The sequence below is a fragment of the Geotrypetes seraphini genome, chromosome 17 (assembly GCF_902459505.1).
Source record: "Geotrypetes seraphini chromosome 17, aGeoSer1.1, whole genome shotgun sequence".
Lineage (NCBI taxonomy): Eukaryota > Metazoa > Chordata > Amphibia > Gymnophiona > Dermophiidae > Geotrypetes > Geotrypetes seraphini.
The window spans coordinates 48,360,766-48,375,849 of NC_047100.1; the positions used below are offsets into that span (position 1 = coordinate 48,360,766).

The following is a 15,084-nucleotide window of genomic DNA, read 5'->3' on the forward strand; positions in this document are numbered from 1 at the left end:
TAGACAATGCGTAGCAACAGTATTACCTCAAATGCTAATTTGCTAAATTCAATTTTTTCCTCAAGTATTTTTGTTGATTTTGAATAGATTTGAATAATGGTCACAACAGAAACTTCTGGCTATCTGTAACAACATTTTCCCAAGCTGCTTTAGACATGGCGTACTCAGCCAATTATCATGCTACCATTAGGAGACTCTAATATTAAGAAACATGTTTATCTTTATTTAAGATTTTATATACCGTTCCTGCATTTTACTGACCTAAGTAGTTTACAAAGTATCAAACTAAAATGAAATTAGGTACTTGAGGAAAACCTGCCCTATCTGTTCCAAAGGCTCATAATCTAGCTAAAGTAAAAATATCGTAACAACAACATAGAATACATTTCCAAGATAAAACAATCAAAGAAATAGAAAATAGAAATAATGAAAGGAGATAAAAAATTAAAAATAAAACAAATTTAAGAGATAGAAAAGTCTCTGAAGCGGCCTGATAGCAAACAGTCGTATTTTAGTGCAGGTCTTAATAAAGCACACTTCACAGATCATCGCTGGCAGAGCTTGAGAGCATCAAAGAAATTAACCTTTCTAAAACATATCCACTAAAACTGTTATATGAAATTAATAAATCCAAAACACGAATCAGTACAAATTAAGGCAGATTGTGGTCCCCAGCTGGGGGGAGGTCCAATACAGTAATATTGGCCGCTGAAGACACTATATATTTGATATCTGTGGGAAAGAGTGGTCAGAGCACAGGAACAGCCACATGCGGAAACTGGCTAAACAGAAATATACTTGCCACAGAGGCAAGAGCTGAAGAGTAATGGAAGCCGAAATGCAGAAGCTAGGCCCCTTTCTTTCCAGTATTTTTCTTAGTCCTCTGGTGACCCTGATTCAAGATCTGGCAACGGTTCATAGATAAAACCGCGGAAGACAAAGGCGCGCGCCGACAACCGAGTGCAAGACGGAGGTGTGCGCCGAAGAAAATGACAGTTTTTAGGGGCTCCGATGGGGGGGTTGTTGGGGAGCCCCCCCCCACTTTACTTAATACAAATCGCGGCGGCGTTGTGGGTGGTTTGGGGGGTTGTAACCCCCCTCATTATACTGTAAACTTAACTTTTCCCCCATCGAAGCCCCTAAAAACAGTTATTTTCTTCGGCACGCACCTCCACACTGCACTCAGTTGTCGGCGCGCACCTTTGTCTTCCGCGGTTTTGACCTGACGCCTCTGGCAACTACTGTCTACTTCTCTTCTTAATTTCTTAACATGATCCCAGGAATTCTGACCATATCTTGATTCTGTTGCTCATTGGTTTAAGTGACCATCATCCCTTTTTTTTATTCCTGCCAAGAATACTGCATCTTAGATCACTGGTTCTCTCTTCCATCCTTCATGATATTCATCCTTCATGCTATTAGAGGATCAGCTTAAATAGTTAGGAATACATCTTAATCAACACCTGATCTTCAACTTACAGGTGGCCTCTATCACCAAAGCTAGTTACATAGCTTTGCAACACTTTCAAACAGTCTAAAGCTTCCTTGATGAATTATTATGCTGGACCCTTCTTCATGCTTTAATCATCTCTTAACTATTGCAGCATTGTCTATGCTGGTCTGATTAATATTTGCATAGAAAAAAAGTCTGATTAATATTTACATAGAAAAAAGGCAGATAAAGACCATGTGGATTATCTATTTAGCTTATCCATGCCATCTATTCTCCCTTTCAATCCCAAGCTTTCTTTTAAATTCAGATACAATTTTCATCTCCACTACTTCCAATGGGAGGCTGTTCCATAAATTCATTACCCTTTGCATGAAGAAGTAATTCCCAGATTACTTCTAAGTCTGTCCCCTCATTCCAGAACTTCCTTTCAATTGAAAGATTCACCTCCTGTGCGTTTATGCCACGCAACTATTTAAACATCTCCCCTCTCTCGTTTCTTGCAAAACCCTGCTACCTGCATCTTATCTCATGCAAGGAAATTTGACCGTTTGCTCACCTGTTGATTCATCACCCTTGACTCCTAATTGCTTTCAGGATCCATTTTGAAATCCTGACCTTGGCCCACAAGGCCTTTGCCAACAACCCAGGTACCTTGTCTCCTTAGTAAAAACATCCTGGTCCCTGTAATCTATCCAAGACTTTAGATTGTCTATTCCCTCGTCTTCTACTCTCATCTCTGATCTACCAGATAACCCATTTTATTTTGTATTGCCCTGCCACCCAATACTCTTTGCACAGAGTCCTCTTATTACAAATTTAAACCCAGGCTGAATACCCATTTATTCCTGCATTCCTCTGAAGGCATCCTAGGAGCCATGGGCACTCAATAAAAGGACCAAGAGATTTCTATCTATGCCTTCCCCCTCCTTACTGTGGGCTCAATTCCCTAACCCTTTCCCGCTTCTTTCTTCCTTTCTTCTAACTATATTCTGCCCTATCAAATAAATGATGTGTTTTCGCCTTTTTGTTTTTGTGAACTCTTTTGATTGGTTATCTTGAACGAAAGATTAGATTCTTACCTTTGCTAATCTTCTTTCTTGTAAATCCTCCCTTTATTCCGGGACCAGTGGGTTTATGCAATCCCTTGCCACCAGGAAGCCTCAGATGATTGAAGTCTTAACTCCTCCCTCTGCTAATATATCCTGGAGCATGCCCCTTGGGCACCAGTCAGTCTTCAAGCAGCCAGGAACATCTACAGAAGATAATAAACAAGAGAGAGAGGGAAACGGGGAATTCCCCACCAAACAAATCAATTCTGCTCATATTAACATATGCAAAACAGCAACAACGAAAACTAGAAAACAGGTTTTGAAACATTAAAATCTGAACAACAAAAATTGCTAAAGTGAGACACAGCCTGCACTGTCAGAAGGGGGCGCTAAAACAAAGGACCCCTCCCCCCCAATTTAGTGCTAGATCCAGTTAGATGCCACTCTTATAAAGGATGGTCCGAAACTTAAATCCAGTTCACCAATACTTCAAGGCAGGCAATCAGCAAATCAGACATATATAGGACAGGTTTCCAGAATAAAGGGAGGATTTACAAGAAAGAAGATTAGCAAAGGTAAGAACCTAATCTTTCGTTCTTGTACAATCCCCCTTTATTCTGGGACCAGTGTGACGTAACAGAGCAGTCTCAAAAACATCAGCCAACACTGAGGCACCAAAAGCGGCATCCTGCTTGGCCGCCAAATCAATGCTGTAAAACTTGGTGAAGTTGTGCAAGGAGGACTACATAGCAGCCCTGCAAATCTCATCCAGAGATACCACTGAACACTCGGCCCAGGAGTAGGAAACCCATCTAGTAGAATGAGCCTGCATCCTAAGGGGGGGAGCTTCTTTCCTGACGCTATATAAGCTGCGGAAATGAAAGCTCGAATCCATCTTGAAAAGGTAGCCTTAGAGGCAGGATTACATTTGTGGGCAGGACCCACACCAGGACAAACAGGTGGTCTGAGACACGAAACTCGTTGACAACCTCCAAATACCGTAGCACAAACTTGCATACATCCAGGAACCGCAGAACCCGGTCCTGGGCTTGTGAACCGGAAGGAACAAACACCAGAAGTCAAACTTCCTGATTCACATGGAAGACAGAAACCACTTTTGGAAGAACATAAGAACATAAGAAGTTGCCTCCGCTGAGGCAGACCATAGGTCCATCCTGCTCAGCGGTCCGCTCCCGCGGCGGCCCATCAGGCCCATTGCCTGAGCAATGGTCTATACCTATCTGTACCCCCCAATCCCTTTTTCTTCTAGGAATCTATCCAAACCTGTATGCAACAGCACCGCGGTATCCATAATACGAAAGAAAGGATCCCGACAAGAAAGTGCTTGATGCTCCAAAACTCTCTGAGCTGACGTTACAGCCATAAGGAATACCGTCTTGATAGTGAGATCCATCAAGGACGCTTACTCCAGAGGCTTATAAGGCAGGAGAACCAGGGAGCAGAGAACCAGATTCAGATTCCACATCGGACAAGGAGGCCTCAGATGAATTGCACCCCGTAGGAAATGGACCACATCTGGATGAACTGCCAAAGAGCCACTCAAGGTAATAGGGCCCAGGCAGGACAAACCTGCAACCTGAACCCATAGGAAAGCCACTGCAAGGTCCTTTTTCAGGCCATCCTGCAGAAACTCCAGCATCCGAGGAACCGAGGGAGAAGAAGGATCCACCAAGCTTTCGCATAGGCTGCCATTGTGGATTTCCGTTTGCTATGAAGCAATATAGTTATCACTGCAGTAGAATAGCCCTGGGCCATCAAGGCCTTGCGCTCAAAAGCCATGCCGTAAGACCAAAGTGTTCCGGGTCCTGCAGAGTGATCGGCCCCTGTGTGAGGAGACAAGGGTGACAGGGCAACCACAGCCCACAGCCCCTCCGGAGCCAAACCAGGTCAGCATACCATGGCCGTCTCGGCCAATCTGGAGACACTAAGATCACTGGGCCCCCCCCATGCTCCGCTATGCGATACAACAGATGCCTTCTCATGGGCCACGGAGGGAAGGCATAAAGAAGACCCTCCAGTGGCCAGGGCTGCACCAGAGTGTCCAGGCCGTCGTTGCCGGCCTCTCAACTGTAAAACCGATCAGTTTTCTTGTTTGCCACAGTTGCCATGAGGTCAAACACTGGTGCTTCCCATCGGTTTACTATGAACTCGAACGCTCTCCGGGAGAGAGACCACTCTTCGTGGTCCAGTGTCTGGCAACTAAGAAAGTCTGTCTGAATGTTGTCCACACCTGCCATGTGAGCCACAGACAGTGCTACAGGTGTCTTTCTGCCTGGCCAAAGAGCAACCGAGCCTCCACGCTCAGGGAGAGACTCCTTGTGCCCCCGACGGTTGACGTAAGCCACCGCCGTGACATTGTCCAAGAACGCTCAGACAGCTCGATGACGGAGACGACCCTGGAAATGTAGGAGGACCAGACAATTCACCCTCAGTTCCAGGTGACTGATCAACCACTTGCGCTCTGAAAGCGCCCACCACCCCTGCACCGGACAGACATACATACTGCCCCCCAGCTGGAGAGACTTGTGTCCGTTGACAGTCACCCAATCCAAAATCCTGAGCGGAAGGACCCTGGTCAGCAATAGGGGATACAACCACACCATGCTGCTGCACAACGCTGCCGTCCAAGGCAGGAGGGCAAGCAATGGGTTGCACTGCAGATTCCATTGGGATAACAAGAGCCTCCTGCAAGGGACGCAGTCTGGCTCTGGCCCATGGAACTACATCGATCGTTGCCACCATGAGCCTCAAGACCTGGAGATACTGCCAAGCCATCAGGGTCTGAGTGGCCTAGCTTAGTGAAAACTTTCAATATGTCATGTAAGGCATCAGCCATATACTGTAATCCACCCCAGAGATGAGAAAGTCAAATCACGCAGCACCAGTGTCAGGGTCATGGTGCAGTTTGGAGTGGTATGCCCGAACAACAAAGGATGAGGCTGTCGCCGCCTTGACACCGGCCACAGCCGAATCAAAAAGGCATTTAAAAATAAAATACTTGGATAGGGATGGGATATATGTATAATATTGTCAATTAAGTATTGATCATTGGGGGGGGTATTTATTCTTATTCTATAAGATTATATGATTATAATTTCAAGTGTTTTGTAAAAATTGATTTAATATGTGTATCTTCACTTGATGTACGAGATAAAAATGAATAAAGACTTATAAAAAAAAAAAAAGAATAAAATCCACACGTCTGTCCTGAACATCTTTCAGGACCACTCCTCCGACAGTAGGGAGGGAAGTATGCTTGATGACATGAGCCACAGCTGAATCCACCTTCAGAGAAGCAAAGCGCTTGATAAAACTGACCGCCATGGGATAAAGCCTCACCATGGCCCGAGTGCATTTCAAGGGACCCTCCGGGTTATCCCAAATCTCCGACAGGATACGGACCACATCGGAGTTATCAGGAAAGGAGGCAGTTAACAGCCTCTAATCATTCATAAGAGAACATGCCGCTTTAATTCCTGCAGAGATTCCATAATGAGGTCCTCCAGACGAGCAAGTTTGAAGAACCTGCATACTGTGGGATCATCAGCAATATCTGCATAATACCATTGAAATACCTAATAGGAACACATTAGAACATTCGCAGATATGCTATTTTAATATACCATTATCCTCTGTGTTTGAAACTGTAGTCATTCATTTTCTTTTAAATAAAAAAGGGGGGGGGGATGTGGTGGTATCTTGTGTTAACAGAATACAACTGTTTATATTAGATTAACTGCTTAATGTGTCTGAACTACATGATTTCCATAAAATATGCCACATACTAATATCACGAGGAATGTGAATATCTCTGAACTAGTGTCATCTGAAAATATCAAATTAATTACAATGGGGCCAGTTTTCAAACTTTGGATGGTATGAACTTAAATCAACAACCTGAAACACTAACAAAGACTAGGCACCTAAATTTAAACGTTCTAAAAACTTTTATTCCATTTGGGGGTCCTTATATTCATAGATTACCTCCCCGCACAGGCAGTTATTTTAAGCTTGAAAAATTTGATATACATTCCAAAAGACTGCTAAATTGCTTGTCCCTTTAACTGGGACTTGATAGTAGGTGATGATGGGAAATTGGGTGGTAGGGTTAATATGTTTATTATTGAAAAATTTGATGATGATATTCAGTTATATATTGTTTGCTGTTTTTATGTTATACGAGTATATCATTTGAGTGCTATAGTTCTGTTCTTTATTTGTAATGGCTTTATCATCAATGTGATTTAATGGGTTTATTCCTGATGAATGGGATGGGTGCATTTGACAATAATTGTTAGAATGTCAAGTGATTTGTACGAATTATCTGATTGAATATTGTACACTTGTTGCAAGAGTTAAAACTGAATAAAGAACTAAAAAAAAAAATAAAAAATAAAAGTTGTTTAAATTAAATTGCATAATGGAGATAATTACTCTTACCAAAAATAAATACTGGTTTACAATACTAATTTCACTGGATACTGAAATTTAAGTGTCTATAAGGTTGGCTACTCAAGATGAAAAGTTACGGCAGAGAGAAAAAGTTAGGTGCTTAGCACTAATTTGCTCTGCAATAACACAATCTATATATTCCACAAGGGTCCTCAATCGACACTATATCTCAAATAGCAGCGTACCTTCACCACCATTAGAATACCCTTATGCATTCAACACTTTTAGTCAGGTTTCAAGGATCCTCAGCGGCACCACTTGGAGCTCAATAACATTTCATTGCTCCAAGCTTTATGTGTCTACTCGTCATCGGGTCCTGTTGTTATATTCAATTATGAAGTACTATTCTTCACTCTTGCGTTTTATCAAAAAAGTTTTAGAATTTATGTATTTTTAATCAATATTTAAAAGCTGTTACTTAGCTTTTTCGTGTGGTCTCTGGCAAGGGGAATGTCATATCGACATGTTTCACTGTAAGTAGCTTTATCAAGGAATATCCCTCCAATAGTAAACCGCCAGCACATAAGACCACTCAGTCCTTAGAGACTGTGCTGGCGGTTTACTATTGGGGGGATATTCCTTGATAAAGCTACTTACAGCGAAACATGTCGGTATGACATTCCCCTTGCCAGAGACCACACGAAAAAGCTAAGTAACAGCTTTTAAATATTGATTAAAAATACATAAATTCTAAAACTTTTTTGATAAAACGCAAGAGTGAAGAATAGTACTTCATAATTGAATATAACAACAGGACCCGATGACGAGTAGACACATAAAGCTTGGAGCAATGAAATGTTATTGAGCTCCAAGCGGTGCCGCTGAGGATCCTTGAAACCTGACTAAAAGTGTTGAATGCATAAGGGTATTCTAATGGTGGTGAAGGTACGCTGCCATTTGAGATATAGCACTAATTTGCAGCACTAGGCACATTGCTTAAATGCAAAAATCTAGACAAATGAATTGCAAGCCTGTATTTAGGAAAACTGTTAACTGAAAACCTAGATCAGTGTTTTTCAACCTTTTTACACCTATGGACCGGCAGAAATAAAAGAATTATTCTGTGGACCGGCAGTTGAAGAACACGGGGCTAAGTCATGGGCCAGACCCCGCCCATCTCTACCCAATCTCCACCCCAGTCCCCGCCCCCATAATAGTACTAATGCACCTTGCACGTCCTGTGCCTCATCTGGAAGCCTTCCCTCTGACGTTGCAACGTCAGAGAGAAGGCTTCCGGTTCAGGCGCAGGATGCCCGTAGGAGCCACTGCCCGTGCCTTTGTGCACTGAATCAGTTAGGAAGAGGGAGCTGGCTCGAAGATAACGCCGCATCGATCGCACCGTGGACTGGCGGTTGAAGAACACTGTTTTGGGCCTGATGCATGTGCTGGCCCTGTGGACCGGCAGGAAATTTCTGTGGACCGGCACTGGTCCATGGACCGGTGGTTGAAGAACACTGACCTAGATGACTAATTCATCAACATATTTCAACTGATTAATGGATATAAGAAACATGGTATATATGTATGAATAGAAAAGGAAAGGGGGTAAAATTATTGGAAATATGTTGTTATGAAATATTAGGGGATATATGTACTATGATGAGATATATTTGTTGTGCATTAATGTATATAATAAAATGAAAAAAGAGTTTGAGGAAGAAAGGGTGGGGGGAGGGATAGGTTAATGTATGATTAATTGTATTATGGAAGAGGGATGTCTAAGTATGTATATGTTTGGATAGATTATTTTATTGATATGGGAAGAGATGGGAGGTGGGTGGGGGGGAATTAAAACATGTATAATAATATTGTGTAAGAATATCAAGTGAGTTATGTGAATTAATTGTAATAATATTGTACACTTGTTAAGAGAAATAAAAGGAATAAAGATTTAAAAAAAATAAATAAATAAATGTGTTTTGTTGTTTGTTTTTTTTAGTACAAATTGTGATATGCTAAAATAGCATGACTTTTAACAGTAGCACATGTTGATGACTTCCCTCCTTTCCCACCTCCCCCTGCAAAAAATAAAAATAAAAAAATCAGGCTGGAAAATCTATGTAACTTAATTAAAGGACTAAGCTTTCTTTTTAATGAACCCCTTAAATTTTGACAAAGATCATAGAAGATCATATTTTAAAGGATATCGAAGAGGGCGGCTCCCAAAGTTAAAAGCGACAGATTCTTTGAAGGACAGGCTGATGGCAGGGAAGTAAGCCATACCTGGCCCCATGACAATGTTACTGAATGCTGTTCCCAAGGAGACACCATTTCTGAAACAGAAATGACAGATTGAAGCCAAAACAATAAATTCTCTGCTTTTGCAGAACACAACTATTAAGAAAGGAATTACACTATTTTTTAACTCCAACTTTTTTCAAAGAGCTATTGTGAATTCTCTCCTGTTCCTTGGCATCTGGTTCTCTTCAGGGGGCATCTGATGACATCATTAGCCAACACATTTGAAAGCATAATCCACAGTTACTCTATGGAACTTTACTGCCAAGTAGAGAGAAGGTAATTTTATAACAAGGCACCTGGTTTAAGAGGTACCTACTTAGGCACTATTTTATCAAGACCTTTGTGCTTTTACAAAATATGAGTGCAAGGGACAAAAAAGCATGCCTAGATTAACCAAGAATGTGTATTATACGAGAATCTACACCGGTATTTGCCAACTCTACCCATGCTTCAAATTCTGCTCCTGTATACATCTAGTTGGAACAAAAAAAAAACCACATTATCATGTCAGTCTCTTTTTGAGCTTACAGTTTGATGAGTAACAAATTTCGCTCCTCTGCTCACTTGCTGACTCCCTGTATAAAAGACTTTTTGTCTTTTGACTGTATCGTTTGGCTTCCTGAAGAAACCATGAAACGTGGCACGTCGAGGCCAAAGAACTTTATATAACAAGATAAGTGCCGATTGGGTGGTGAGGTTTTTAGGGGACTTTGTTCCCCTTTTCCCTCCATGTCTCTGAGCAAAACCTATCCACATATAAGAGTATTAAAAATCCTATCTACAAATATATATATTTTTTGACTTCATTATAGTGTTTAATGTAAGCGTGTTGTTTTCTAGTTTTTCTGATTATACTTTTCATGCTTTTCATTTTTGAATTTTGTGTCCTCCTTTTTGTTTTTGACTTAGTAAGGAGAAGAGAGGCTGAGTAAGGAAGATAGAAGCTGGGAGAGTACAGAGGGAGATGAAGGGACTAGAAAGTGGTTATGAGTTGGGAAAGAGAATGTTGCTGCAAAGAACTGGAAGTGTGTGAAAACTCTAAAGCAGGGGTGTCCAACCTGCGGCCCAAGTATTTTGTGTGGCCCTGGTTGAGGGCGATGCAGTATTTTCCTCTGCTGCCTCCGGGTGTTTACCGTCTTGCCGGCTCCCTCCTTTGTCTTGCTGCAGTGTTTGCGCATTTGTGCGGCCCCAGAAACATTTTTTTGGGCCAATGCGGCCCAGGGAAGCCAAAAGGTTGGACACCCCTGCTCTAAAGGAATTATCAACCCAGTCCTCAGGACACACTAAGATACCCACAATGAATATGTATGAATCTGAATGCAAATCTATCCAATGCACATTCAATGTGGATATCCTAAAAACTTGAGTGGCTGGGTATGTCCTGAGGATTAGGTTAAGAACCCCTACTCTAAAGGGAAGAGAGGCTGAGTGATGGGAATAACAATTGGTAGTGGAGCTGTGAGGATAAGAAGAGCTCAGACAGAGAGCATAGGCTGTGATGAGAAACGGAGCTGAGAGGAGGAGACATGGTAGAGGTGACACAAACTGCGGAGGAAAGAGGAGCTGAAAGAGATGGAGTGTTTGTGTGTGGGATTGGGATCATAAGAACATAAGAATAGCCATCCTGTTTCCACAGTGGCCAGTCCAGGTCATAAGTACCAAATAATAGCCTGGTTATTTAGCATCGAGTTTTACCGATCCTAAAACCCGATCGGTAATTGTGTTACCAAAAATCCTCACTCTATGTTGGTCTAACAAGACTAATCCCCACTAAATAATGGCTGTGCGTATTGCAGAATCTTACAGCAGTACCTATTAACCGTTTTTTCTTACGGGTGGGAAAAAAGACTTCAAGAGCTCACAGGTGCTATGCCCTTAGAATAAACTTGGTGTAGCCAATGTGAAAGCCGATGTGAACTGCTGATGTGAAAGAATGTAGCAAAGACTTCCGTTAAACATATCACTGAATAAATAGTAAAGCACGAGACTGAAGGATTGGTCCCTGAAGAAGCTCCCAGAGTGAAATGGTAGCTCTGTTGAACCAGCAGTGCTTAACAGTCAGTAAGAATTATTATAAAAATTATTGTGAAAATTGAAGAAAAGGTGAGAAAAATTTAAGAAAAATAAGATTGTTTTTTGTTGTTTTTTTTAAATAAGACTAATGATGGATCACATATTGGAGGCTATATCAAGTTTATTCTAAGGGTGTAGCACCTGTGAGCTCTTGAAGTCTTTTTCCCACCCGTAAGAAAAAACGGTTAATAGATACTGCTGTAAGATTCTGCAATACGCACAGCCATTATTTAGTGGGGAATTGTGTCACCGATAGGTCTGCCTGGGTTTTTTTGTTTTGTTTTTTTTCAATAGCACAGATATTTTGAATGTATTACACGTGCAAAATATTTGCCCCATATAAAAATAAAAAAAATCCCCACTGCTACCACAATCCTCCCCATTGACCCCGACAATCGTGTGCCCCCCGACAAACCTGGCGACCCATCCTAAAACAAATGGCAGGAGGGATGCTCACTCCCTCCTGTCATAAAGGCTCCCGCTCCTCCTCCCCCCGAAAAAAATGGCAGGAGAGATACCCACTCCCTCCTGCCCAGAAAGATTTCCTCCCTTCCCTCGAAGAAAAAGGCAGGAGAAATGTCCACTTCTTCCTGCCTGGAAAGACCTCCTCCCTCCCCACATCACTCCCTGAAGAAAAAGGCAGGAGGGATGTCCAATATCTCCTGTCACCAGAGGCCCCCTCCCCCTCCAGGTCCCCATACCTTGAAGTTGGGAGCAGGAGGTACTGAAAACACCTCCTGCTCCTCCGATCTTCACGACACTGGGCCTTAGGCCCCTCCCCAGTGATCATGGGAGGTGCCTGAGGCATCTGAGCCAATCAGGGACTTCCTTAGGAAGGAGCCTATGGAATTCCCTGATTGGCCAAAATAAATGGCCATAACACTGGGCCTTAGGCCCCTCCCCAGTGCATCATATGATACATGGGGAGGGTCCTAAGGCCCTGATTGGCTCAGATGCCTCAGGCCAATCAGGGACTTTCTTAGGCTCCTTCCAGTGTCATCACGAAGATCGAAGGAGCAGGAGGTGTTTTCAGTACCACCTGCTCCCAACTTCAAGGTATGAAGCACGGGGGCTTGGAAGGGGAGGGGGGCCTCCGGTGGCAGGAGGGAGTAGGTATCCCTATTGCCTTTTTCTTTGGGGGAGGGGAGGGGCATCCCTCCTGCCATTTTTTTTTGGGGGGGAGCGGACAGGGTCCTTCGTGGCAGGAGGGAGTGAGCTTCCCTCCTGCCATCTTTTGGGGGTTTGGGGAGGATGGTGGCTCGGGGGTGCTAGCGCGGTGGGGGGGTCTTTTTTAATGGGACAGACGGTCGCCCAGAACATCTGTTCCATTTAAAAAAAAGCAGAAGCCCTGACAGCATTGACAGGAGGCTGCTTCTCTCGTCACTACTGTTAGGGCTCTGCGCATGTGTGTAAACTTGATAGCACTGTTGGAAAATCGGCCAACAGCAATTGAGTCGCTATCTTTGGTGAATCTAACTCATAGTCTCTACCCAAAACTGTACTGAATAATCTGAAAATAAAGTAGAACTACAAGCACTACCCTTCCCCACAGCCCCCTACCAGCTCACTCCTTGATTACAGTAAATTGCAGATCACTCTTTTCTTACAGGCAGAATGAAATATTCCCTTCATCCAGATCGATCAAACAGCTGACGATGTCTCCAGCTGCCCAGGACTAGATTTAGAAAGAAACAAGAAAAAATATTAACGTATTTTTTTCATTTTCTTATGTTCATTTTTAATCACTGGCTGAAGCTCAGAAGCTGGTCCTGCATTATTACTCCTACATTTGGGGGCTACATACATTTCCTTTATGTAAGGAAAGTATGTAGCCACAGATTAAGCTTTGCTGCAGAATCAGAGTTTTCCTTTTGAACTGGGTAACTAGGCTGCTCTGTAGCTCTACCCTCCTTGCTCTGTATTATCTGTGTTTATAAAATGACAATTGTACAGAATATTGTTTCTTTTTAAACTTTAATAAAATAAGTTCAATATAAATTTATAACTATTCGAGGCTTGTGCAGATGGGATCAGATGGATTGCAGGGATGGGGTGGGTGTGCGGATGGGGACCAAACTCATGAGGACGGGGCGGGGAACTGAGCTCACACAGGGGCGGAGATGGGGACACCTGCAGGTAGTGCCAGGCTGTGGGGGTTGGAAGAGCTAATAGTCCAAGATTTGTTTCTGGAGCTTCTCTTTGCATAGCCATGTCAAACTGAATGCCCAGATATTCCAAGCTCTGAGTTGGTTCCAGCTGGCTCTTCTTGAAGTTGACAATTCAGCCCAGCCTTTGCAGGAGTCACAAGCTTCCAACACTGCCCGTTCGTATTTCAACTAGGACAGAGCTCTGATGAGCCAATCGTCTAGATAGAGTGTTCTTGGACACCCATTTTGCGGAGGTGAGCAACTACTACCACCACCATTACTTTGGTGAAAGTGCAGGGTGCCAATGCCAATCCAAAGGGAAGGGCTGCAAATTAGAAATGTTGTGGGAGAACATGAAATCTAAGATATTTCCTCTGTCCCGGGAAGATGAGACTATGAAGATAGGCCTCTAAATTCTCTTGGAGCCACTGCCACAATGATCGATTGAGCTGATTCCCTGTAGAAATGTGGACTCTTCAGAAATGAATCGACTGCCTTGAGATCCAGGAGGACTTCCAGTCCTCTGTGCCTTTCTTGTGCTCAATGAAGTATAAGGAGTAATTGTCTGAGCCTGATTTGTTGTATAAATGTCTAAGAGCCGCTAAAGCATGACTCGAACCCTGGCCTCTTTTTTCGGGCTTCTGGATGAGAATCTAGAAACAGATCCAGAGGAGGACGAAAGAATTCTATCTTGTGCCTCTCTCACATGATATCCAGCACCTACTGGCCCAAGGAGATCAGTGCCCATTCCCTCCAAAATGCCTACAACCATCCCCCAATGTGTGGGAGGCGCGATTCCAAGCCATTGGGACTTTTTGGAGGAAGGGATGGAAGACTCAGATGTCTACTGGTGTCCTGGATTGCTATAGCACTGTCTGTACACTTGGAAGAATCTCTGGGCAAAGAAGCTCAAATTATTTTGGTGGGACCAGTGGGAGGGATGAAAATTAATCTGACTCCCCACAAGGGTACAGCAAGGTCTGCTGTCCGGCAGTAACTTGGGGCAGTGATCTTTGTCAAGACCCTTGACAAAAAGCATCTGTCCTTTGAAGGGCAGTCTGCATAGGGTCGCTTTAGAACTAGAGTCACTAGCCCACTATCTAATCCAGAGCATCCTGTTTGCAGAGACTGCAAACACCGAGACTTTGCCCAGGACCCTAATGAAGTCATATAAGGCATCTGCCACATAATCCAGTCTTTCCAGCACCAGCTGGGGGCAGGCATCCTTCTCCTCCGAGGGTACCTGTTACAGTGTCGTGTGACAGACCCGTACAGAGAACGAGGCTGCCGCGGCTGCCTTGATAGCCAAAGATACTACCTCAAACTGCTTCGTTAACACCATGTCCACCCTGTGATCCTGCGAATCCTTTAGCATCACTCCTCCTTCACTAGGGAGGGCTGTGCACTTAGTGACTTGAGCCAGTGCAGAGTCCACCTTCAGATGATCAAACAGTTGTTGAAACTCGGGGCCATGGAATAAAGCCTGACATAGCTTTCACCACCTTTAAAGAGCCTTGAGGGGTCTCCTATTGCTCTGTGACCAGAGCAGTGATATCCAGGTACGCTGGAAAAAGGAGGTCCGAGTATTGGAGCGGCTCATGACTGTAAACTGAGAAGTGGAAGGTATATATGCCTGAACAGCTGACAT

At 43.4% G+C, this 15,084-nt stretch overlaps 1 protein-coding gene across 4 annotated transcripts in view; it reads right to left on the bottom strand.

The window, feature by feature from the left end:
• The window catches only part of RNF123 (ring finger protein 123), a 363,039-nt gene that overhangs the window by 265,075 nt on the left and 82,880 nt on the right, over positions 1-15,084 (bottom strand). For all 4 annotated transcript variants that reach the window (XM_033926520.1, XM_033926519.1, XM_033926522.1 and 1 more), the window contains exons 9-10: positions 12,897-12,964; positions 9,123-9,248 (exon numbers count right to left, since the gene is read on the bottom strand). In XM_033926520.1, coding sequence (XP_033782411.1) covers positions 9,123-9,248; positions 12,897-12,964 — 194 coding nt within the window. The remainder of the gene's footprint in view (positions 1-9,122; positions 9,249-12,896; positions 12,965-15,084) is intronic.